General features: G+C 37.7%; 1 protein-coding gene across 1 annotated transcript; it reads left to right on the forward strand.

The window, feature by feature from the left end:
- Positions 1–3,589: 3,589 nt before the first annotated feature.
- On the forward strand, positions 3,590–9,259 carry LOC134657197 (uncharacterized). Its single transcript, XM_063512751.1, has one exon. It carries the CDS (start codon positions 3,590–3,592, stop codon positions 9,257–9,259), a length of 5,670 nt encoding a protein of 1,889 aa, XP_063368821.1.
- The last annotated feature ends 14,904 nt before the right edge of the window (positions 9,260–24,163 follow it).

Here is a 24,163-nt window from a genome sequence, read left to right on the forward strand (position 1 = left end):
GCCGTTGAGTCCGACGAACAGATGTAGGACAGCGGGTGATCGGCAATCGTAAATCTCATTTTTGGAGACTGGTTGTTAGTAACAACCTGAGTTTGAAATTTAACAGACGTGTAAGATTATTTTCTTTGGTAATTGTTACATATTATATAATAACCTGTGATGATGGATATTTTACGTAGACGGGCATGGAAAAAAAGGCTTACCAGCATTTTTATCGTAGCCTACTTGTTGGAAGAGCTAGAACAGCAGCAAAAGCGGAGGCGACCGTGGGTTGATTCTTTCAAATGAACAAATACAAACGCATCAGTAGCTACTTCGGCCGTCATCGGCTCTGTTCGGCCGTCGAAGACGCTGAACGGCTTCCGCCAGCTCTGACCGGTCCTTATCGTAGGTACTCGGCCGTGATCGGAGCCGTTCAACTCTTTCCGGCATCGTACGGCGGTATAAGGAGATTTATGAATGCGAACGTGTGCGGTAGGCTGCAAACAGCGTCGTACGAATGAGAACAGCTTTACGGCAAAACGCCGTTTTCCCGTCGAAAGACGTCGTTTCGCGTGGGCCGAGCCGATTTACGACTTATTCGCTCTTATTGCGTTGACATAAAGCTTTTTCCGTACGCGATTTGCCGAAACGGCGTCGACTAGTTTGGGGAGACCCTAACACAACACTAACATTTTAAACTAACACTTTAAACTCTCCCGTTTTGTACACATAAGTATTTAATACCGCGGTAGACCCGTTTGTGTCATTAAATATTACAAGGTAAGTTTTTGGCTTGCCGCTGTTCGTTTAGTGATCAGAATAACATTTCAGGTCTTAAATTCTACAAACGCCGCTCGTTCGGTCGAAGATGGAATTTTAAAGGCGCTTTAGAAGGGTAAGGAAGGGGGGGGGGGTAAGCGATTCCTTGCTCAAATCGCTTAGCCTTATTCACGAAAACTTGTGCAAACTCTTTTCTAATCTAATTTGGTCCGTAGTTTTGTACATATTGTATGTAATTGGAGTTTACCCGTATACTGGACAGCTAGTAAAATAGTTAAATATTTCTTCTCTATCGGGGCCGGATTTATACTTGGAAGGCTGAAATAATCCGTAAGACGTAGTGTTTAAGCGTGCATGCACGTTGCACCGTGTCGTGCTGATCGTAGTTTAATGCTACTGTAAAATTTATTTAAGAAAAGATTATAAAAGTTTACTTATAGTTTATAAAACAGACATCGGATTTTAGGGGGCCAAATTTAAAACAGGTTTTTATAGCGGGTCTCTATTTAGATAAGTTTGTTTTTACGAGTAACTGTATATCATTTTTAAGTATTTAGGGCCGATGATAAAGTTTACACAAAGCATAGCTACTTTATAATGATCGCTAGGGTAAAAAAATGATGTTTCAAATATCTCTTAATTTATAATAAAGAAGAAGATAATAACTCAATTATTTATTTTTAACAATAAAATATTAGCTACAGGTTAACTATCCTACATATTAAATATGTCTACTTATATTTAAATGAATTGAGTAGATATTGAACAAAACATTGAACGTTAAACATATTTTCACGACACCAACCCGAAGAAAATATTAACTATTAATTAAATATATCAAACAAAAACAAACCAAATCAAATCCAAATGAATGTTATTAGATATGTATTATTCAAGAAGTCTAAAGTTTTGTAAAAATATGACTTTTTCAAAATCATCATTTAAAAGTACTCAAAATTTGCATTTGATTACTTTGCATCACATGTGAATAAAATGCAACTTTGCTATCGGGTTTTGAACAATCATCAATCTTTACTAGCTGGTGTGGTGAAAACATATTTATGAAGCCTTCGATGTAACAACCCTAAGCTTACAAAAACGCTTAGCTCAACATAGTTCCGAAATAGGCCGTTTTATAAAAGGCCCGTTTTTATTTTAAGTGTCAGGAGAATAATCCGAGCCCGGTCGTAGGCATAAAAGTGTCGTTTTAATGCGGCCTGTACCCGCGTCGCGACACTGTCACTTTAAATTTATCGCCGAATTTGTTTTATACACAGATACGGGAAAATATAATCCTTCGTTAGAGTTAATTTACGATGGGAAAAAGGTTATGTGAATATATGTTTACATGAAAATGATGAATGAAAAGGTTATTTTTCATGGCCCGCTTTTTTCTTTAATTCCTTAAAGTCAATGTGGCTAATTCCGTCATAGGGACTATTCTGTCTACTAGCGTTTTTCTCGAACAACAAACGAAATTGGTAATTTCATCGCAAAGCAGCGATTGCTTCTAGTGTCATCAATCACAAGTAGATGTTTATTTTCCTACGGTTGAAAATCAAAGAAATATACGCCCGTGGACGAAATAGTCCCTATAACGGAATTAGCCACATTTACTTTATATATGCTTTTTTTTTTACAAAATAATATATTTTAATTTTTATTTTCAGCATTCTTAGTAACGATAATTATGTATAATGAGAATATCTGATCTAATTTCATTCTGTAATTTAATGAGAAGAACTGTAGGAACTGTCATTAAGGACCATCAATCGCCGCGAGAGGTTTAGAGAACATGTTCACATATTTTTGAACATTATAACCGCTCCATAGATCGTCTGAGTTATAAAATAGGGCTATAGAGGAAAATAACGGCCTATTCTTCCATATTTTATTAGTTCATAAACAAAATTGCGAATTTTTATGAACTGTTACAGATTTGTTTACAGAATTTACGGTCCTCATATTCTCTTCGACATCGCCATTCTACCAAACTTTATTTTAGCTTTATTCCTGTTACATTCTACCAATTAAGGTAGGTACTTACGTCAAATAAGGCCCATCGCTTTTATATTTTTTAATATAAACTTGCTATAAAGTTTTGTCATAGTTTTGTCTATGGTACCTAGTGAATATGGGCGTAAAGTTAAGTAGGCAACCTTAAGGACCGGGCCTTCTTAGGCGCTGGTAACTTATTTACAAGAGAGGTAAGCTCAATACGGATAAGTGTGGCTGCGGGGTAAGTGTGGCTGGCCTTCACATTGGGGCTGTTTACACATTGATTAGTGTTTATTGCGAGTTCATAGATTTGCTACTTATACTAATTGCGTTTAGAGCCATATGTATGAGCTCGCAATAAACACTAATGTCTCTAATCAATGTGTACACACTTTTTTGAATTCGAATGCCTGATTTGTTGATGACAATACAGAAATTGCTATTAAGTGTGCCTATAAGATTTGTGGAAAACCCTCAATTTCTCATGGGTCCCACCATCAGAACTGGATTTGACAATAATGGCACCACCAACGGCACCAACATGAAGTTATATAAGTACTGTTGCCGACGAGTACCGAGCGCCGCTCGGGGTGAGGGCGCGCGGGGCGGAACGACCCCACCAAGCAGAGATCCGATTGCGAGTCATACCGAACGGACGTTAATTTACTCATTTATTTTTCTTTTCGCTAATTATTCCTAATATGTACTGTGTAATGTTCTATATAGTTTAAATAAAAAGTACAGTGCATAATTTGACCATTTTTATTGGAAAAAACCACTACAAACAATAACAAAGTGGTCTTCGAGCCGGATGTTTCGTACACCGAAGATGGTCAACACACGTAGTACTACAAGACGTGAACAGGAAAGAAAAGAAGAAGAACTTAAACAAGCTTCAATCCAGCAGCCGCAGACACCTGTAAAAGATGAAGAACCGAAGAAACCGATCGACAAGACTATTATTTTAGAAACGGGTAGTCAGATAAAATCCGAACATTCCGTACAAAGAAATAATGCGAAACCGCCAAGTCATCGTTCTCACAAAACCAGCTACCAAGGTTCTAAAAAGTCAGCATCATCGTCTATTGTGGCACAAAAGAAGAAGCTGGAGCTGGAAGCAGCTGAAGCAAAGGCTCGCATACAAATGGACTTGATAGATAAAAAGCTACAAGTAGATCTCGCCAACCTTGATGAATACAGTCCATCTGAAAAGTCTGAACCGTCAGAACAAGACCATCAGTCAGTTAAAAGTGATGTTGCCAGGTGGGTCGAGCGCAGCCAACTGGAACTGGAGTCACAGCACGTCCTCGAGCCTGGAAATAACCCGGGCGCGCTGTGTTCGTCGGCAGCAGTGGTCGCCGGCACCGAGTTGCCAGTTCAGGAGTTAGCCAGCGCACTAAGGGAATTGGCCACCGTATCTGCATCCAACAATAACCAAAACGCAAGATTGCTGAGCCGCATCAGCACCCCGAAGGAACTGCCTTTGTTCTACGGTGAACCAATGGAGTGGTTACAATTCAAACAAGCTTTCGAAGAATCGACCAGAGTGTGTAGTTTCAGCGATATTGAAAATATGTGGCGTTTAAGAAAGTGCCTACGTGGACCCGCTAAAGAATCTGTAAACGCGCTGCTTATTAGTGGCACTTCAACTGAAACTCTAATGTCAACTCTTGAGTTACAATTTGGAAATCCGGAGTTAATAATATCGCGCATGTTAATAGAAATTAAAAAACTACACGCTCTGCCACCGGAATACCACAAAGAAATAGTTACGTTTTCCGTGAAGATAAAAAATTACGTCACAGCTGTTCGTGCCTTAGGTCGCGGAGAGTACCTGCAAGAAATGAGCATAGTCGGCACTATCTTATCTAAGCTACCTACGCTGTTGCTACCCAAGTGGAACGACTACAGTTACGCGCTAATTAAAGAAGGAACTAAATCTAAACTTGATATCCTCTCCGAGTTTCTCCACGAGGAAGCTATGAAAGTGTCAACCTGCAGTGCTTCTCTTATGCAAGTTCGATCAGACTATAAACGTAAAAACTATAGTGAAAACAGTGACTATAAACCGCAAACTATTTTAGTGCAAAGTGCGCAAACGAACAGTACTGATAAGTGCCGCTTTTGTCGCGTAGGAACTCATAATTTGCCAGAATGCAAAAAGTTTAAAAAATCACTACGCAAGGACCGTTGGCAGTATGTGAAGCGATTCGGTTTGTGTTATAAGTGTTTATTATCGCACCATGATAGACAATCGTGCACGGCCGCCGCGTGTGACGTGGAGGGGTGCGGGCAGGCTCACCACCGGCTCCTGAATTACGTATCGGGTCAAAGTTCGCGCTCGACTCCTTATAACGTCGTAGAAGTGTCGGACACTAGTGCTCAAACGGAAACTGTTACGCATATAAACGCTAACCAGTGCGAAGTGCTATTAAAAGTCGTGCCGATATACCTTCATGGACCTAACGGTAAAATAAAAACGACCGGTATGCTTGATGATGGAAGCAGTGTATCTTTCATAAGCACGCAACTCGCGGAGCGCGCGGGGCTGCGCGGGCACAGACAGATTTTAAATGTGCGCGGCGCTTGGGTCAATTCAGAACTGAAGTGCGAAACACAGCTGATCGATTGCTCGATATCTAATAGTGACGGGACAATGTTCAACTTAACCGCGCGTAGTGCAAACGATCTGGACTTAGCTGTACAAAATGTAGGACTTGTTAAGTGCGGTAACTACAAGTACCTAGACCGTATAAAAAACTATTTGTGTGCTGAAAATCAGAAACCTGAAATTCTTATTGGTCAGGACAACTACCACTTGCATGTACCACTAGAGATCGTGGAGGGCGGCAAAAATGAACCCTATGCGACTCGTTCCCCGCTGGGCTGGTGCGTGCATGGGCCGTGTCAACGCGCAACTGTAATGAAACAAAGGGAAATACATACTTCATTACATCTTAGTCATAACTATGAGCAAGATATTGCAACTGAAAATAATCAAATTCTACGTGAACTGCAAGAAGACATACGTCGATCTTTCTCCATCGATTCAATGGGCGTATCTGCTAAACCCCGGCAGAACTCGGAGGACGTACTGGCCCAGGAGCACCTGGAACAAACCTCTGAACTTATCGATGGCCAGTGGCAAGTCGGCTTACCTTGGAAGGATCCTCACTGTGTCACCGTCGACTCGTATCCAAATGCATTATCACGACTGAAAGGTGTTGAGTTAAAAATGAAAAGGAGTGAAGAGTATGCACGAAGGTATAAAGAACGCATACGACATTTGTTGGACAATAAATATGCTGAAAAATTGAAGAATCCAGTCACATCTACTAGAACTTGGTACTTACCTACTCATGGCGTGGATAATCCAAATAAGAAGAGCCTCCGTCTGGTTTTTGATGGGTCAGCTAAAACAAAAGGGCTTAGTCTAAATAGCTACCTATATAAAGGTCCCGACCTACTGGTGCCGTTAATAGGAATCATGTGGCGATTCCGCGAAAACAAGGTCGCGATCTCTGGCGATATCAAGGATATGTTTCTCAGAGTTAAAATAAAACCTGACGATCAGCAAGCCCTACGCTTTCTATACCGAGATAACCCCGAAGATCCTATACATACCTACCAGATGACGTCACTCATATTCGGAGCTAATTGTGCACCGTTCATAGCACAATTCATAAAAAATAAAAATGTGCGACGCTTCGAATCTACATATCCAGAGGCGGCTAATGCTATATACACGCAACACTACGTCGACGACTACATCGACAGCTTACCTGACGAAAAATCTGCAATGAAGCTAGTCCGTGACGTTACCTATATACATGCACGAGGCGATTTTCATATACGCAATTGGAATAGCAACAGCCAGACCGTCATCAACAGCATTCCAAAAGAGACTCTCGGTAACAGCGCAGTAATGTTCAAAGTCGGACAACAGTATGAGGGCGAGCGAACACTTGGACTATTATGGAATCCCAATGAAGATACGCTCGGGTTCGATGTCTCGCTGAAAAAGTTATCCGAAAATATAATCCACGGGAAAGAAAGGCCTACGAAAAGAGACATTTTACGAGTAGTAATGTCGATTTTTGACGTGTATGGATTTTTAGCGCCTTTCACCATAAATGGAAGATTAATTGTTCAATTAACGTGGCATTTAGGCGTAACTTGGGATGAACAAGTACCGGACGTCGTCTACGAAAAATGGCTAAAATGGATTAATCAATTAAAATTGATGCGCGAGATACGTCTACCTAGATATTATCAACATGCCGCTACGAGTGCGAACGAGATAGTTACAGAGTCTCCAAGTGCGAGCGAGATGGTAACAGCACCTACAAGTGTGAGCGAGACAGCCACGGAAGCCGCGAGCGCGAGCGGGACACGGCTAGTACCTGTTATCAGTGCAGCGGGCGGCGATGCGCCTGCACAACAACAAGATTTATTAACTATGAATAGTTATAAAGATCTACAACTTCATTTATTTTGCGACTCGTTGATGAAAGTTATGTGCGCAGTAGCATACTGGCGCTGGAAAGAAAACAACACGATTCGCACGGCATTCATAACCAGTAAATGTCGTGTTGCAGGCCTGAAGAAGTCGACTGTGCCCCGTCTAGAACTGAATTCGGCAGTTATGGCAGCTCGATTGGCTGAAACAATAATTAAGGAACACAGAATAAAACCAGATCGTCGTATATTTTGGTGTGACGCCACAGTGGTTCTGTACTGGGTACGAAACAACGCGCGTACATACAAACCTTATATCGCGAACCGGCTTGGGGAAATAGATGATTTAACACACGCGAGCGAGTGGAGATATGTACCTACGCACCTGAATGTCGCCGATATACCTACCAGAGAATCATACGACCGTTGTGTGTTGCCTACCGAGTGGATCCAGGGACCTGCATTTTTACAAAAAAGTGAGAACGATTGGCCGGAAAATATTTTGAACGCCGACGTAAACAATGACGAGTTAGAATGTGTTATGACGATGACGTCGTGCAATAAGGAAAACATACCTATACCTGAGCCTACAAGGTTTTCATCGTGGTTACGATTACTCAGGGCTACTTTTATAATGCTAAAGTTTATAAACAAATGTAAACATATAAATGAAGAGGACGGCGCTGTAATGGAGAAAGCTGAAAGGTTACTTATAAAATATTCTCAAGCGCAGACGTTCTCCGACGAAATCCTGAAACTGAAAAATGGATTATACTTACCTAAAACAAGTAGATTACTTACCTTATCGCCGTACCTCGACGAACACGAAGTCCTACGCCTCGGGGGCCGCATCGACGCCGCTGCTGAAGTCGGACCTGAAACAAAACGACCTTCGATCTTGGACGGACGAGACTACATAGCAAGGCTGCTAGTGAAGCATCACCACGTTCTCGCAGCCCACGGGAACCAGGAAACTGTTGTTAATAATCTGAAACAGAAACATTGGATATTAAGATTACGACCGACAGTTAAAAATGTTACAAAAAAATGCATGCTATGTAGAATAAGGAAATGTAAACAAGAAATCCCACGAATGGGAGACTTACCGCCTGCCCGCGTTGCTCATCATCAGCGCGCATTTACCTACACTGGCGCTGACCTCTTCGGACCTCTAGAAGTAACTGTGGGAAGAGGAAGACAAAAGAGGTACGGAGTTTTGTTTACATGTCTAACAGTGAGGGCAGTGCACATCGAAATAGTCAACTCACTTACCTCTGACTCATTTATAATGGCTCTTAGACGAATGGGAGCACGACGCGGCTGGCCGCAGTACCTATACTCTGATAATGGTACCAATCTTCGAGGAGCTGATGCAGAACTACGAAAGTCAATCCAGGAGTTGGACCAGGAGTACCTTAAGCGTGAGTCATTGAACTATGGAACTAAATGGATATTTATCCCACCCGGGAGTCCACATTGGGGTGGAGCGTGGGAAAGGCAGATCAGAACTGTTAAAGAATGCATGAAGGTCGTGCTGAAGGAGAGAGCCCCTCGAGAAGAGACTTTGTGTACATTTTTGGCAGAGGTCGAAAGCATAGTGAACAGCCGGCCACTAACGCACGTCTCCGTAGAACCTGGAAGCACAGAAACCTTAACACCTAACCATTTTCTTCTTGGCTCTTCTTCTGTCTTACCCCACCTTGGCGCTTACAATGACTCTGAATATTTCCTGAAAAAGCAGTGGAGGATCGCCCAACGACTGGCCGACTTATACTGGAGAAGATGGGTGAAAGAAATTCTCCCAGACCTGCTACCACGTAAAAAATGGACACAAGAAGTGAGGCCCTTACAAGTGGGAGACCTCGTCTTGATTGTAGACCCAGATGGACCTCGCTGCGCCTGGCCAAAAGGATTAGTAGAACAGCTGTTGCCAGGCAAAGATGGCCGAGTAAGAGCCGTAAGGATTAAAACCAAGAGTGGTGTACTTACCCGATCGGCTGCACGCGTAGCCCGCATACCAATAGATGGTGAGTGCTGCTAAGCAGCACTGGGGTGGAGGATGTTGCCGACGAGTACCGAGCGCCGCTCGGGGTGAGGGCGCGCGGGGCGGAACGACCCCACCAAGCAGAGATCCGATTGCGAGTCATACCGAACGGACGTTAATTTACTCATTTATTTTTCTTTTCGCTAATTATTCCTAATATGTACTGTGTAATGTTCTATATAGTTTAAATAAAAAGTACAGTGCATAATTTGACCATTTTTATTGGAAAAAACCACTACAAACAATAACAAGTACCTAATTATACTTTTGAACAAAAACAATATTTTCCTAATCCGTTTACATAAATAACGGAGTCCTGAGGTAATAATATAAATATTAATCTACATTTTTTTTTTTTACATAATTAATAACAAACTTACAACTTTTTTAAGTTAGTTAAAATAGTTGTTATGTTAGTTATGTTGTATGTGTTATTTCAGATTAAGTATAAATAAACATGAGCCCATTTCCATTTTGATTCTGATTGAAATAATACAAATTTAGCTATCAAACATTAAAGTAGGTAAGTAGCCTCTTCTATATCCATACTAATATTATAAATGCGAAAGTGTGTCTGTCTGTTACCTCTTCACGCTTAAACCGCTGAACCGATTTAGTTGAAATTTTGTATAGAGATAGTTTGAGTCCCGGGAAAGGACATACTGCCGTATTCGAACTTCAAGATATTCACAAGAGACCACACGTACTAGATCCATTCTAGATACGTTATAGTTTAGATTTCAACTAGTTCTCTTTTGCAGCGCAATTCGGGCAACCAATGTCACTTTTACGATAGATCGTGTTAGATATCTATTAGATGTGAATTAGATCTCTAAGTAATATCTTGTGGAAATCGTTCAAAAGTATCTCCAGAATCGCGGAAATGTCAAATTTGACAGGTTAGATCTTAAACATATCGTTATCGTATCTCGGCGATGTCTAATAGATATCTATTACAAAATCCGAATCGGGCCCATAGTTTTTATCTCAGAAGTCATCCTTTAAGGGGGTGAAAAGGGAGGTGGAAGTCTGTACGGGGAATCGATAAAAAGCAGATTGGATCAAAAATAAGCTACCCAAATTACTAACTCCACGCGGACGAAGTCGCAGGCTAAAGCTAGTTTCATATAAGTTTATAATACACCTAAGAAATAATATTTTTCATTTCTTTTTATAAATAGATTGTAGAGTCCCAAATAGAATAAAACCTAGCATCAAGAAAAGCACTTCAGCCACTAGTCTCCATTGAAAGCTTAATATTGTGATATTAAAAAAAGCTTGAAAGTACAAAAGCCGTCGCAAAAAGCACTCACTGCTTTCATTTTATACTCTCTTTCGTATTAACTGACTAAAAGCTGGACTGTTTTGTTACAATTTGAATATATTTGAGTCTTCTTTTTAAATAGTGCTTTGATATGGAGATATGTATTATATATTCGTGTCTGATGTTTTGCATAAAGTTTTGTAAATATATAATTTAACGCGTATTACGTGGTTTAGGGTTACACATAATTTCAGGGTAATTACCTAAGGGCGAAGGTACCGTTCGGTTTCAGACTGCACCAGCATTCGATGTTGAGGGTCAGTAATGCAGTAGCAGTAGACAATAATATCGCGCTGCAGTCGGCCTCATTACTACAAGAAATACTATGATTGCCTTTAAGTGGGAGATCAATTATAAGTGTGCTCTTTTAGTATGTAATTATTATAGTGTTTAAACCACAGAACATTATTAAAGAGGTTAGAATGGCTATCGCGCGCAGTTAGTATCAGAACCGGTGTCGCCGCTCGTTCCTCTCCACATTTACTAACACTCGCGCAACGGTAGTAAAAACTTGTGTGCCTGGTGAATGGATACGCCTCCTTTCGACAGATTTGATGTCTGGCTTCTTAATCTGAAGGTTATTGTGGCGCAAAAAGGCATGTTTACATCGTTTTCGATCAGTGCGGGCGAGTAGCATGCGAGCTTTTGCTCAAAACCGGCGGCGACACGTACCCTACTCGCATCGCCATTCTAACTTGTTCTGTGATGTAAACTGTATCTTCTGTTGGTGATCCTAATAAACAAATGGTCATTTTATTAAGAATTTTATATGAACATCGATGTTGCTGCCTGGATTTTTGACATTTACAGCAGTAATGTCGCGCTGCAATACTGTAGCAAAAATGCTGGTGCAGTCTCAATCCGACCGGCACCTTTATCGTGACGGTAAAATGTACCGTTGGCGTAGGCATCCGCGGTTTTATATACCTACGAGTAAAAGTGACCAATTTATTAATTTAAAACTAGAGTTTTTTCTTGAATAAATTACTTCTATTTAAAATTATTAGTTGTAACTATGAGTGTACATATAATTTATTCATAACGTGACCATCATTACGTTAATCCTCATTAATATTGAAATGTCGGTTGGCAATGCGTTTATTCAATGCTAATATAAAATTGAGGTAACATCTGTCATCGTACCCTTGTACAATTGTCAGAACCTATAAAATTAGCAAAATGTCAACCAAGTTGAATGGTATAATTAACTGATCATAAATAAAATCCACTGTGACTTGATGTCATACACTTGATGTGACAGAGGTAAATAAGACTGAGTATACAATAAGTACAACACAAATTTAATAAAAACTAAAAAATATACAATACAATAACAGCAACTCAAGTAGAGCTAAACAACAGGTCTTATCGCTAAAAAGTGATATTTTTCAGATAATCCTTAGGTAGCGGAAATTAATAAATTGAGCCATAAATGTAAAAGTGTTTGGAAACGAAGCAGAGTAGGTATATTTTCGTGGTTATATAGTTTTTCTGTTAAGTGATTAAAAAATATATTAAATACACTGTGTGCACTAAGCTTTATCGCTCTCTATTTAGAATTCATAACGCTACTAAGAATAATTTAACACGAATCGCATGGAGACATTAGAGCTTTAATAACGCTGTCACAGTTGTGTTCAGTTTAAATCAATTATTTACTTAATGTTATTATCAGACTATGCCAGGCGAAGCTGACTTAAATAATTAAATATCTGGGAGACCGAGCTTTGCTCGGAAAATATATAAATACTCAAAACTGCGCGTTTTCCCGGAGGTAAGACCTAGCTAGATCGATTTTTCGCCTCCGAAAACCCCCATATATATAGTAAATTTCATCTAAATCCTTAGAGCTGGTTTTGCTCGTTTAAAGGTAGGTATTAAATTACTATCATGACGTCACGATCAAGTGCCGTTTAGTAAGGGGCATTTCGCGTGTAGTCTACAGTCGCCCACACTGCATAAAGGCATAAGGTCCACCGATGGACAGATAAGAGTATTGCTGTTTGTACGATTGTCAGACTTTGATTGTCATTTCTGACTTTTGTATTGCTTTAATGCAATGGGTCCCAAACGAAATAAAAAACTTTTCATCTAGCCCATAGTCTAATAAAACATGGCCTTCTCTTCCCAGAGTGACACAAGCCTACGTCACAATAACATTGCCACTTTATATAGCGCTATCGCATATTATCATATAGCGCTGTCGCATGATGACGTAGGCTTGTGTCAGTCACGTGATCGGAAGAGAGTACCAGGCGGAGTATATTATTATACCATGATCTAGCCTATCCTCTTGAAAGGTATTTTGTTTCCACAAATATATGCGAAGTTATATTATATACCTAAGTATATATGTTACATAAAGTAATATATTTCATACTTCGTGAAACACGCAGAATTCAGAAGGATAAAAGCCTGACCATTGACATGAGGATCAAAGGGAAAATAAATAATTATATTTGCTCTCGAAGCTAATAGAAACCGAGTTCAGTATCAAACTTAGATGTGCTTTGATGTTTACAGCAATAAGGTCTCGAAGAATTGTAATATAAACTTGTTTGCTAGCTGTACTGAGTTTGAGCTAAGTACCTAAGCTACTTAAGATAATAAGTACCTTTTAATATTCCACAAACTTTGTGAGCGGTCCAAATAACGGTTAGGTACTTAACATGCATTAAAATAAATAAGGGTCGGCCAGTTTTATGTATATTATGTTAGTAGTGACAAAATGCTCTGGTTAAATTCAAGTTTTTGACCTCGAAATTTCCACTGGATTATTGTCAAATATTTGAAAAACCATATTTTCTTTTAAGTTTTTTGATTTTGATAATTTTCTCTACTTAAATTTTTCTTTACTGTCAGTCACTTAAGAAAATTTTAAACACAAAATAAATTTGCATCAAAATCAAGCATACTTTAAGCACAACCGGTAGCTAATTGTTGCACAACTTTTACTTCATTTCGCATGCACCAATCAGCGTAAGCGATCTTCAAAGTAGTATCAAAATGATATTAAAACCGTAACAAATTTTAAAATCTGAATCGGGCTCCACGTTAGCTTGAAATTGTAAGAAATACACTCAAGAATACAAGAATATTAGTATGTTTCCTCGCTCATTCCCAAAGGATCGCAAACAAGCTGACCGCGCAATAACGACATTTGCTTGCATCCGTGCATGTGATCGCATATTCCAACCAGCGTGCACACCCACGGGAAATAACTACCTTACTAACTGCATTTGCTGCCGAAACAAAGGAAAACTGTACTTATTTAGAAGGTAATAGAGAGTGTTGTGAGTGTAAATAAAAATGGTAAGATTAGCTTGGAGAGATATGTGCAATTAGAATTGGTGTGTAGAGAAATAGAGGTAAGTATGGAATGAAACAAAAAGACTTTACAGATGTTAGTGCATAACTGTTTCCCTTCGTATTTTCTCGGAAACTTTCGTATTTGTCATGCGAGTTCAGTCAATGTCAGTACTTTTTGTACCGAGACTGACTGAAATAGCAAGACACGTTCGTACGTTTCCGTGAAAATACGAAGGAAAATAAATATATGCACTACATCTGTACGTGCTTTAATAAGAATTTAGTACGCAGTAAATAATGACAAAGAAGCGGAATTTAATGAAATCTGGATAAAGCTTAATATCAAACGTGAATTGTTTCGCCTAATGGTTTATTTAATTAGAATTATACTTAGAAGAAATAAACACAAAAGAGAGGAATAAATTAAATTTGCGTAAAATATTATATTAAAAACATACTTAACATTCTTTGTCCGAAATTCTGCAATTAAAATAATTTGAATCTTTAAGATCCTTGTCGCCATTCGGCATGATAAAGAAGCCCAATTTTACACGCTTTTAGAACTTTTAGTGTTTGAGTAAGTATGTATGTGTGTAGGTATTATGTTTTTGGATCAAATCTTGGAAGCTAAATTAGCCACTTCACATTATTCAATTGAGCTGAAACTTCTTAATATGTATAGGTACAAACTTACGTAAGTTGGGTGACAATGTATTACGTAGGTATAGTGAATCATCATCATCGAGCGGATCTGATGATGGACACAGGAAATCTGTGATGAAACAAAGCAACCCAATTGTCTGATTTTGTTAGAACTGTCTCGATGAGTATTCGTTAGGTACCTGTTGAAAGAAAAGTAAAGTCAGCGATAAAAGCTTGTATCAAAAATTAAATTACTGTTAAAATATTTTTTCTGTTAAATAAGCTAGACGTATGTTACGTACGAGGGGTCGTCACTGTCCCAGTACATGCCATTTTATTACTTATTTACTTACCTAAAAAATTAAGCGATTTTTGTAAATTCACAATACTTATTTCAAGTTTAGATCCTTTTACTAAACGGCGCACACTTATTCTAATACCTACTCGTACCTAACATATAGGTACGTGGTATTTGTGGAACGATTTACAAACAGCGTACAAGTTTAATTAGTTCTGGGACCCTGGTATATTCACGCTTTTAATGCCGTATTCGAGGAATGAACAACTAGTTATCTGGATCACACATGAACTACACATAATATGGATAACCAATTATACACCCAGACCGTATAGGGTCAAAACACAATACAAACGACACACATCACACCGAGCCACGGATTTTAATCATTCATTTTTGTAGTACGACGTTTTCTGTAGTAATTTAGTCGGCAGTATTGCAGCGCGAATTTACTATCTGCATTGCAATGCAGTCGACAGTAATATCGCGCTGAAATACTGCTGCTATGATCCTGGTGTTGGCTAAAGGATGACTCGCACTAGACCGGGCAGAGGCGTCCGAACTGCAATTTTCTACGACGACTGATCGGTGATCACGTGGTGCTTTCCATATAAAACGAAGCGCCGGAAGCTCCTGCCCGGTCTAGCGTGAGTCATCCTTAAATCCGAATGATATCTTAACACACACATTGATGCATATACAGACTTGTTACATTTAGGTATTAGGACACTTACATGATTTCCATATAGTGGTATATATATATATACTCGTAGGTCTGCTTTGTACACACACAAGCACTTCACTGAATGGAACTGTACTTTACTTAATGTATTCAGAGTAATTAATTTTCTTTTATCCTGCATCCCGGTAGAAAATTAATTTTTAATCTAGTATTGTTCAAAGGCTTACGTACTGTAGCAGTACCTACTTGCTTTTAAAGTAAACCAATTCCCTAGGAACTTACGTTAGTTTACCTAGTAGTAATACGGGGGTAAGTTTAGTAAATTAGTATCAGTACATTGTACAAGAAAAAAATTAAAATATAGAAATTCCGACATCGCGGCGTTTTAACTTATTTAAGTGAAAAGTCTGTCGTCATTGCCTCATTGTTAAATCCATTGCCGTAAGAATCATCAACATAGGCCCACACGTTTGGTGTCTAGAATGACACAAAGGAATAAACATACATCCATAGTCCATACATAGACTGGTAAACACATTACCGTCCTTTGCGTCCGCATTTTGCGTATTTTGAAGCTAGTTCCGAAGACGGAGCTAATGTTTCACATTTTGACGGGAAATTAATTTTTCAAACTGGGACGCTGCTCCGTGCCAAGAAAACCGGGAAATTTATGAATCTTCGAAATGTGAGTAGAACTTAAAGCATAGGTGTAAGAGTTTCCGATACGAACATTTTGCAAGTGATTCACTTGCTTGAATATTGAAAAAACAATGATACGACCTTGAAAATCGCACTAATCAGCGTGCATGCGAAATTAAGTGAAAGTCGTGCATAACATGCACGCCAATTACCAAGTCGATTATAAATTATCGAAACCATTACAAATTGTTAAATTAGAATCGACCTGCGAGAGTTTTTCAACATCACTAGGTAAATATTTATACATATAAATAAGTATGTATATTAGTTTAAGTTATGTGCTTAATTTGTACGCCATGCAGGTTTCTTTTGATATTGATTAGTAACAATAGTTATTTGCTTTATAAGGGGGCAAAGTTGTTGTTTAACCGCTCGTGCTAATATTGATACCCGAGCAAGCGAAAGATTCCAAAATTGAACCACGAGCGTAGCGAGTGGTTCCAAAAAAGTAATCTTGAGCGTTGCGAGGGTTTCAAAGCACGAGGGCTAAACAAAATTTGCCTCCGAGATAACACAACATTTTTCACCACACCAACCCGAAGAAAATATTAACTGTAAGATGTAACAAAAACAAACTAGAAATCAAATCCAAATGAAAGTTATTAAATATTTATCATTCAAAATCATCATTTAAAAGTCAATTCAACCAGCAAACATAAGAAAACAACAAAATTTGTATTTGATTACTTTGCCTCACATGTGAATAAAATGCAACTTTGCTATCGGTTTTTGAACAATCAAGAGCCTTTACCAGTTGGTGTGATGAAAAGAATATTTTATATTGTATTGTATTATATGTATAAAGTATGTAAATACGCAAGTCTATTTTGTTGCGAAAGGAAATGACCCAATCCGTGGCGTGAGCAAAATCGGAAATTCAGGCGACGGCGGAGTTCCTTTACTGTTAAACATTTTTCGTGGGTAGGAACCTACTCTATAGGTTCTGATTTCCTTGCTAGTGACAGAATATGTAGCACAAACGGCCTTATCTTTTGATTGCCTTGACTTGCAATTTCCTTTTTTTTTGTACGTCTCTAAAAGATTATGCCATTTTATGTTAAATATTCAACTTGATAATTTTAGGTCTAGTTTACCCTTTGGGTTGGAAGGTAAGATGGCAGTCGCTATCGTAAAAACTAGTGCTTACGCCAATTCTCGGGATTAGTTGTCAAGTGGACCCCAGGCTCCCATGAGCCGTGGCAAAAGCCGGGACAACGTGAGGAAGATGATGATTTAACTTGATAATTTAAGCGTTTTAGAAAAAGGGGTTTTATAGATATAGGCCACAGAAACTGTTGCCGCCTTTTGAGGCTATCTGCCACTCTGGTATACTTTCCCAGATAGAGATAGATATATACAGCTTGTCTGCCGTGTCACGCCAAACTCCGTTAACTCGAGATACATGACATGAGTTACGGGTAACCAGTCTAAATCGTCTCAAAAACCATTAAATATATATCTTCTAAAAGAACATTTTAAAAATCTTCATTATTTACTGAGAAAAGCATATGACTAACTCATGTAACTTCATTTTTTTGCCGATGGCGTCAGACACAACTCAGTTAACTTGAGTTGCATGATATATGTTCTTAAGTTATCGGAGTTAAGCAATTTGGCATGACTGGCCGAGCGCTTGGTTTATACGACAACAATATTCTTTCGCTTAAATACGTGGCACGTCTGATCACGCGTATGTCATGTAACTTGACTTACATGACTTCGTGTGACCACTAGAGTATATATAGAGTTGGTCATGCGGAATCATTTAATTCGAATAAAATGAAAACTATTCAATTATGTGAAAAAAAATTTAAAGATCCTATTCTGTGACCATATTTCCTACATGTAAATTAGAAAATAATAAAAAATTACGTTAAACTGTCAACGATAACAGCATTTGAATCTTTAAAACTTTAAACGTATTTATCTCGAAACTCAATTTTTAAAGTTTCACGAGATGCGCGTGACACGGCAGTTGTGGTCTAAAGTATCTGTCACAATCTATTTTGTTCTATTTTTGTTAAGCTATTAAATAATGAATACTTTTGACACGTAAGTCAGGTCTCTACCCCTAGTGTAAACTTCATTCGACGTGACATACGCGTTTGCGTTAGGTATCATTTGTATGGGATTTTAAGTTTCCAAAACGTCCCGCTAGCCTTCAAAATCCCTTACATAGATAGAACGCGAACGCTCGTCACGCTATCGAAAGAAATTTACACTAGGGGTTCTGCTACTGTTAATGATGACTGTACGTTTTGCTGACAACTGATGATGACAGCTGTCGGCCATTTTATGTCAATTAAAACGTGCCGATGCATTTTAGCATATTACTGCGACATTACGAGGACTATTTACCGCAGTTTTAACCGCCGTTTCATTAAAGGCATTACACTTGATGAATTAAATTACAGCTTTGTGGTCATTGCTGTAAAATAGTTCAACATATTGATTTAAAAAATGTCATTGCTGTTGTTTGTAGGATATTATGTACATCGAAATTATACTTTCTTGTGACATATTTTTAACTGTTTAGACCACAACGGTTCCAATAGCGACTAAAAATGAGTGGATTTTAACCGCTGTGGTCTAAAGTCTAAACAGTTTAAGACAGTCGTCATTATTTTATTAAAAAATAAACATACTTTCAATAGGTACTTAAACTTGTATAAGTTGACTTCAATACTTATTACTATTGTAGATTGTAGTTAACTTCGGACGCACGAGCGCCGAGCAAACTAGGAGTCGAATTCAGATATAATTATGAAAACTTGTTTAATTATTGCAGGGGTGCTAAGTGTATATTATGATAAGGCTAAACTGGCTGTAATCCTAGAATATATAAGCATTGTCTGGGAGAGCTGAATAGATATAATAGGCCAAATAACCTTCGCAGTCTACCCAATGAACCTAATTTTATGATGACTACTAAAAATAATAATGAATATGGTAATAGAATTTGGTCCTCTTGCGTCCCTAAAGCTCTAAACAGCTTTAAATTCCCAGTGATGTAATTGAAAACATAAATAAGAAACCTAGTAAAGGCTATTGTTAAAAAGGCATTGATAGAGATAAATGTAAAAAGACTCGGTAGCATGTAAAATATTTAATGGTAATTCAATAATTTCATAGGGGTTGCTCCCCATATCCCTTAGTTCATATAATCTTAAAAATGTAAGATTAGTACCAAGTAATTGGAATGTAATTCTATAGAAAAATAAACAGTTTAATTTTTTTTTGAAGTGTTTACCATGGCCGAAATTGGCCGGAGAGATCATCATCATCATGTTATAGGTTTTATAAGGTAAATTTATCGATCAATGTGGTGAAATGTATTTGTTTCATAGGTACTTAACTTTAAAAAAAACCTACATATCTAATCTACATCATTTGTTTTCTGCTGCTGTGTGAAATTGCAAACGCATTATTCTTAATAAGTAAGATTAATCCTTCAAAAGCCTTTTTTACAATTTATAAGCGGGTATCAAAAATATTTTTCGTCAGAAATATTGACTTATTTTTTTCCTGTAAAATATTTTTTACCAATAAAGAAACTGAACTGAACTGAACTGAAATTTATTATTTTGTTAATCGAATCATAGCTTGAGCTTATAATTTAATTTACGGTTCTTTAAATTTGATTTACGGTTTCAACCCACGTACCTACTTTTAGTCACTCGTGCGACGTGTTTCGAAGGGAAAAATACCTGGGCTTTATAGCCTTTATTCGCGATTATTCGCGAACATCAAATTTCACAAATTGCGGGCATTTTTCTCTGTCACTCCAATTACGCTTTCATTGGAGTAAAAGAGAAAGATCCCCGCAATTTGCGAATTTCGGTTTTCGCGGTAGACCCTCTATGTTTGTTGAAACTGTAGAATGAACTATTTCCTGCGATATTTCCGAACCTATACCTTCCTTTGCCTCCCAAACAAACAAAAATCCTTCATTATCAATTTTCTTATTAAAATTTCGATTTATCATAACCCTCTGCATTGAAATATGTAATCCGCGCGTAATCCAAGCGAGTAAACGGACAGGAAAAAGAAACAGAGTAACATTGACAGTTCGAATTTGGAGTTCCCCCTCGCACTTGGTTATCGCAAATTGGGACGCTTTTTATTGGGTCGCTTCCGGGCAGAATTGCGCATTTTCGGGGTTAGTGGTGTGCCATTGTTGCGAGCTGGTAATATTTCCGGCAGTATTTTTTGCCGGGAGTGTTATCTCCTTGGATAATGCAATTCCGTTCAGTATTGTTTCATAGTAAGCAAGCATGAAATAAAACTAAGCGCAAAACACTTAGGTAAATAAATACATTAAAATATATACAGTCAATTTGTAATGTCCAGCAAGTCAGGTCCTGTCATTTAAACCTTATAATTTTTACAGTACATATAGGGCTACTTTTCCGCACTAGTGCGTAAAATAGCACTTTTCGTGCGTATGTCGAAACTTTAAAGTGCCATATGTATTGTAAAACGTTGTTCGATACACGTGCGAATAGGTAATTCGCAACTCGTGTCGATTTAAAACACTCACTTCGGTCGTGTTTTAATTTATCGCCACTCGTTTCGAATTTCCTCTTTTTCGCACTTGTATCGAAAATAACTATTAAACCATCGTAACGTAAACACCTATTTATTTTCGATTTTATCAGGTGGAGTAAAATATCATTTTAGATATAACGCATTTATTACATTAAATAATACAATTTTAAACGTATTTAAAAACAGTTGTACGGTAGAAAGAAGAGAAATCTAATCTTCAAGGATGAGTATTCCACAGCCGTCTTCAGATCCAAATCTTTCTATCCTTCTTCTCGTTCCTCTAATTCTTAGAGAGACCACTCTGATGATTGATATTTGTATTTTGACTTTGATCCAGTTGATTATTTGTGAGTATGGTTTGGACCATTTTTCACGGAGCTTAAGGGATGTTCTTTTTATGAAGGATTCATATTATGGAGTAAAATATCTATTTTAAATAACATATTTCGATTGTGACAAATATTTTATGAAAATATTTAATTTAAATCGATAAAAATAACAAAGAATACCTATCAAAGAATTTCATCATTCGGTTTTTTGGAAAACATGTTTTTTATCGAATTGTCGTTATTATGATCGGTACAGGCCGGCCACAGCAATTATATCCTTACTAATATTGCCTGCTATTTGCAGTATTTCCGAGAGCTTTATTATCGCCATCAGCACGTCACCCGGCCCTTCCATCTAGTTGAACGACTGACAAAGGGTACAAGATTGCCGGAGGCCATTGTTATTGGGAACGAACTTCCAAAGGAACTTAGTTTTCGCTTTTAAAGTGAATTTTTAGCGTTTGTCTTAGAAATTTCGGACTCACCTAATAGGTCGATTCGATAGATTTTCTTTTGCGCGAACTTTAATAAAGAATAAATAATATATATAGGTACCTATTTAATTGTACTAGTAGGTATAACGGTTGATTATTAATGTCGCTGGAGTTTAGAATTGCTATTACTTAGCCACATAGACACCGCAGTTTGTAACGTTTACAAAGAGCACGATCACGATGTCACCACAAAAATAAAAGCTTGTAAAAAACTGGCGCTTAAAATTACATAAATAAATCAATAAATATTGGGACATAATATTCTTACACAAATTGACTAAGTCCCACGGTAAGCTCAAGAAGGCTTGTGGTGTGGGTACTTAGACAACGATACAATATAAATTATACAAATACTTAAATAGGTACATAGAAAACATCCATGACACAAACAAATATCTGTGCTTATATGTATTATACAAATAAATGCCCTTACCGGGATTCGAACCCAGGACCATCGGCTTCATAGGCAGGGTCACTAGTGTCACTACCCACTAAAACGTTTAGTTCGAAAAGGTATCTCATTTTGTTACTATGATTAAGAAATTGTTATCGATAACACTTGAGTCGATATTAAATTAATCACTAGCACTGGTACGTTTTTGCCCCCGAAAAAGCAGACTATGGATATAAAACTAGTGATTAAACAGCAACAAAAATCTCCTTGCATATGCGGCATGCGGCCAGCACTCAAAGCGAGGATTAGCGATTTGACAGCCCGCTGCATGTGAAATATGCTGACAGATTCATAAGTTTCATAACCCCTGGTCGATTTCCAATTTAAACTCAAAGTTATTTATAACTACATAACTCAGGTGGTTTAGAAAATTCTGAAATATCCTCACATGTTGGAAATATAGGAAAGTTAAATTTAAAAGCAAGACTAGGAAAAGATACGTAGGTTATTCTTACAATTTATTGAATTTATGAAAGAACGATACCCTTAAAGTTAGTGCGCCACGTAGTATGAATGTATGTACCTGTAGTGGAAATGTCTAGGTAAGTAAGGATAGGATGTGAAGGCACCTTAACGATTTTAAGTTTGAAAAACATACATAACAATTTGTTTAAGAAACACCTCAAAAATAAAAATCATCCCCGCAATTTGCAGCCGATGGCCAGTATGCCACGAAGGCTGGTCGCATTTCTATGATACAAAAAAAATCTAAAATACCTTTTTTGGGAGTATATATTATTAAACCTATACGTTTTTGAGTCCGTAAGGTTGTCTCTTGATATTTTGATGATTTATTAATAAATACCTACAAATAGTATGATAATCATCCTTCCTTGGCTACTTGGGTTTAAGTACTTGTAAAAATACAATTTCAATTCGAGAATTAAACTATTTTAGAAAGTTCTAAATTCAAAAGTGCTAAAATAGCCCTGGGCTCTTACGAGGATAAAATAAATATAATTCCAATAAAAAGAATATCCACTTTAAAACTTTAAAATGTAGACTGGTTCATATTGAAGTGTCTGTTATAACTTTTAACAATTTGGTAATAAAATGTAGATGCCATCGTGAAAACTCGGGTTTTCTCAACTTCACACATTCTCTTAAGAATATAATACGATTTAGAGCAACGCTTGACTTTGCTCTACACGGGGATTTCCCAACTTAAAATGATATTGAAATTTACTTTCTTTTCACCAGAAATTGTTGTAAACCGTATTATTCCAATGTTTTTACGTGTATGAATAGTGTGCGTTCTTAGCTGCATAATGTTTTTCAACACGATTTTGAGGAAGATAAATAAATATACACAACTTTGGGAACAAAACAAATTCGTTTAAGAGCTGCGGTGCCACAGACTATATATTTAGTGTAGTGGTCAAACTTCTAACAGCTATTTCTGTGTTAGAGGTTAAAAATTTAATATATCGCCATAAAAAAAATCCGCGCTAGCCATTATGTGGCTTATTATAAGGCGAAATGTATGCACTGACACCATACTGATACTCATAAATTAATAAATTAATCTTATTGGTATCTTACATTTAAAATCTGAAATATGTCTTCAAAAATACACACAAACCAAATATCGTATCTTAAAACCAGATATTCAAGGTCGCAGTATCGTAAATCTCAACTTGTCCCAACTCCCCCGTCCGGTCCGGTTCCGGCCCGTACGTCAATACTGTCCGGAGTGTCCGGGCTTTTGAATACATCAGATTTATGTGTCCGACCGATAAGATGGATCGCTGGTGCAAAAGTTTTATATTATAGTGCTGACCGAAGAGTTTTTTTTTTGCATTTACGCACGCTGTGTGGGACTAGCTAAATTGGACATTCCATAGCGTAAGTACGGAACAACCAATTTAGTTAGGACCCTAAATGGCGTAACAATCCCGTGTGGTGAATGAATCTACCTAATGGCCGTGTAACATAACTCACATATTTATATAGGTACTGTTTGTATAAAACCCTATTAATCTTTTATTTATTTGCTTTGTATTTATCGAATATTATGATGTTTTCCTTTTGACCACAACCAACGGGGATTAGGTAGGTAAATAACAAATTGACTTGCGGAAACAAAATATTACAATCAAAAGTGAATCATATTACAATAACA

The sequence above is a fragment of the Cydia amplana genome, chromosome 19 (assembly GCF_948474715.1).
Source record: "Cydia amplana chromosome 19, ilCydAmpl1.1, whole genome shotgun sequence".
Lineage (NCBI taxonomy): Eukaryota > Metazoa > Arthropoda > Insecta > Lepidoptera > Tortricidae > Cydia > Cydia amplana.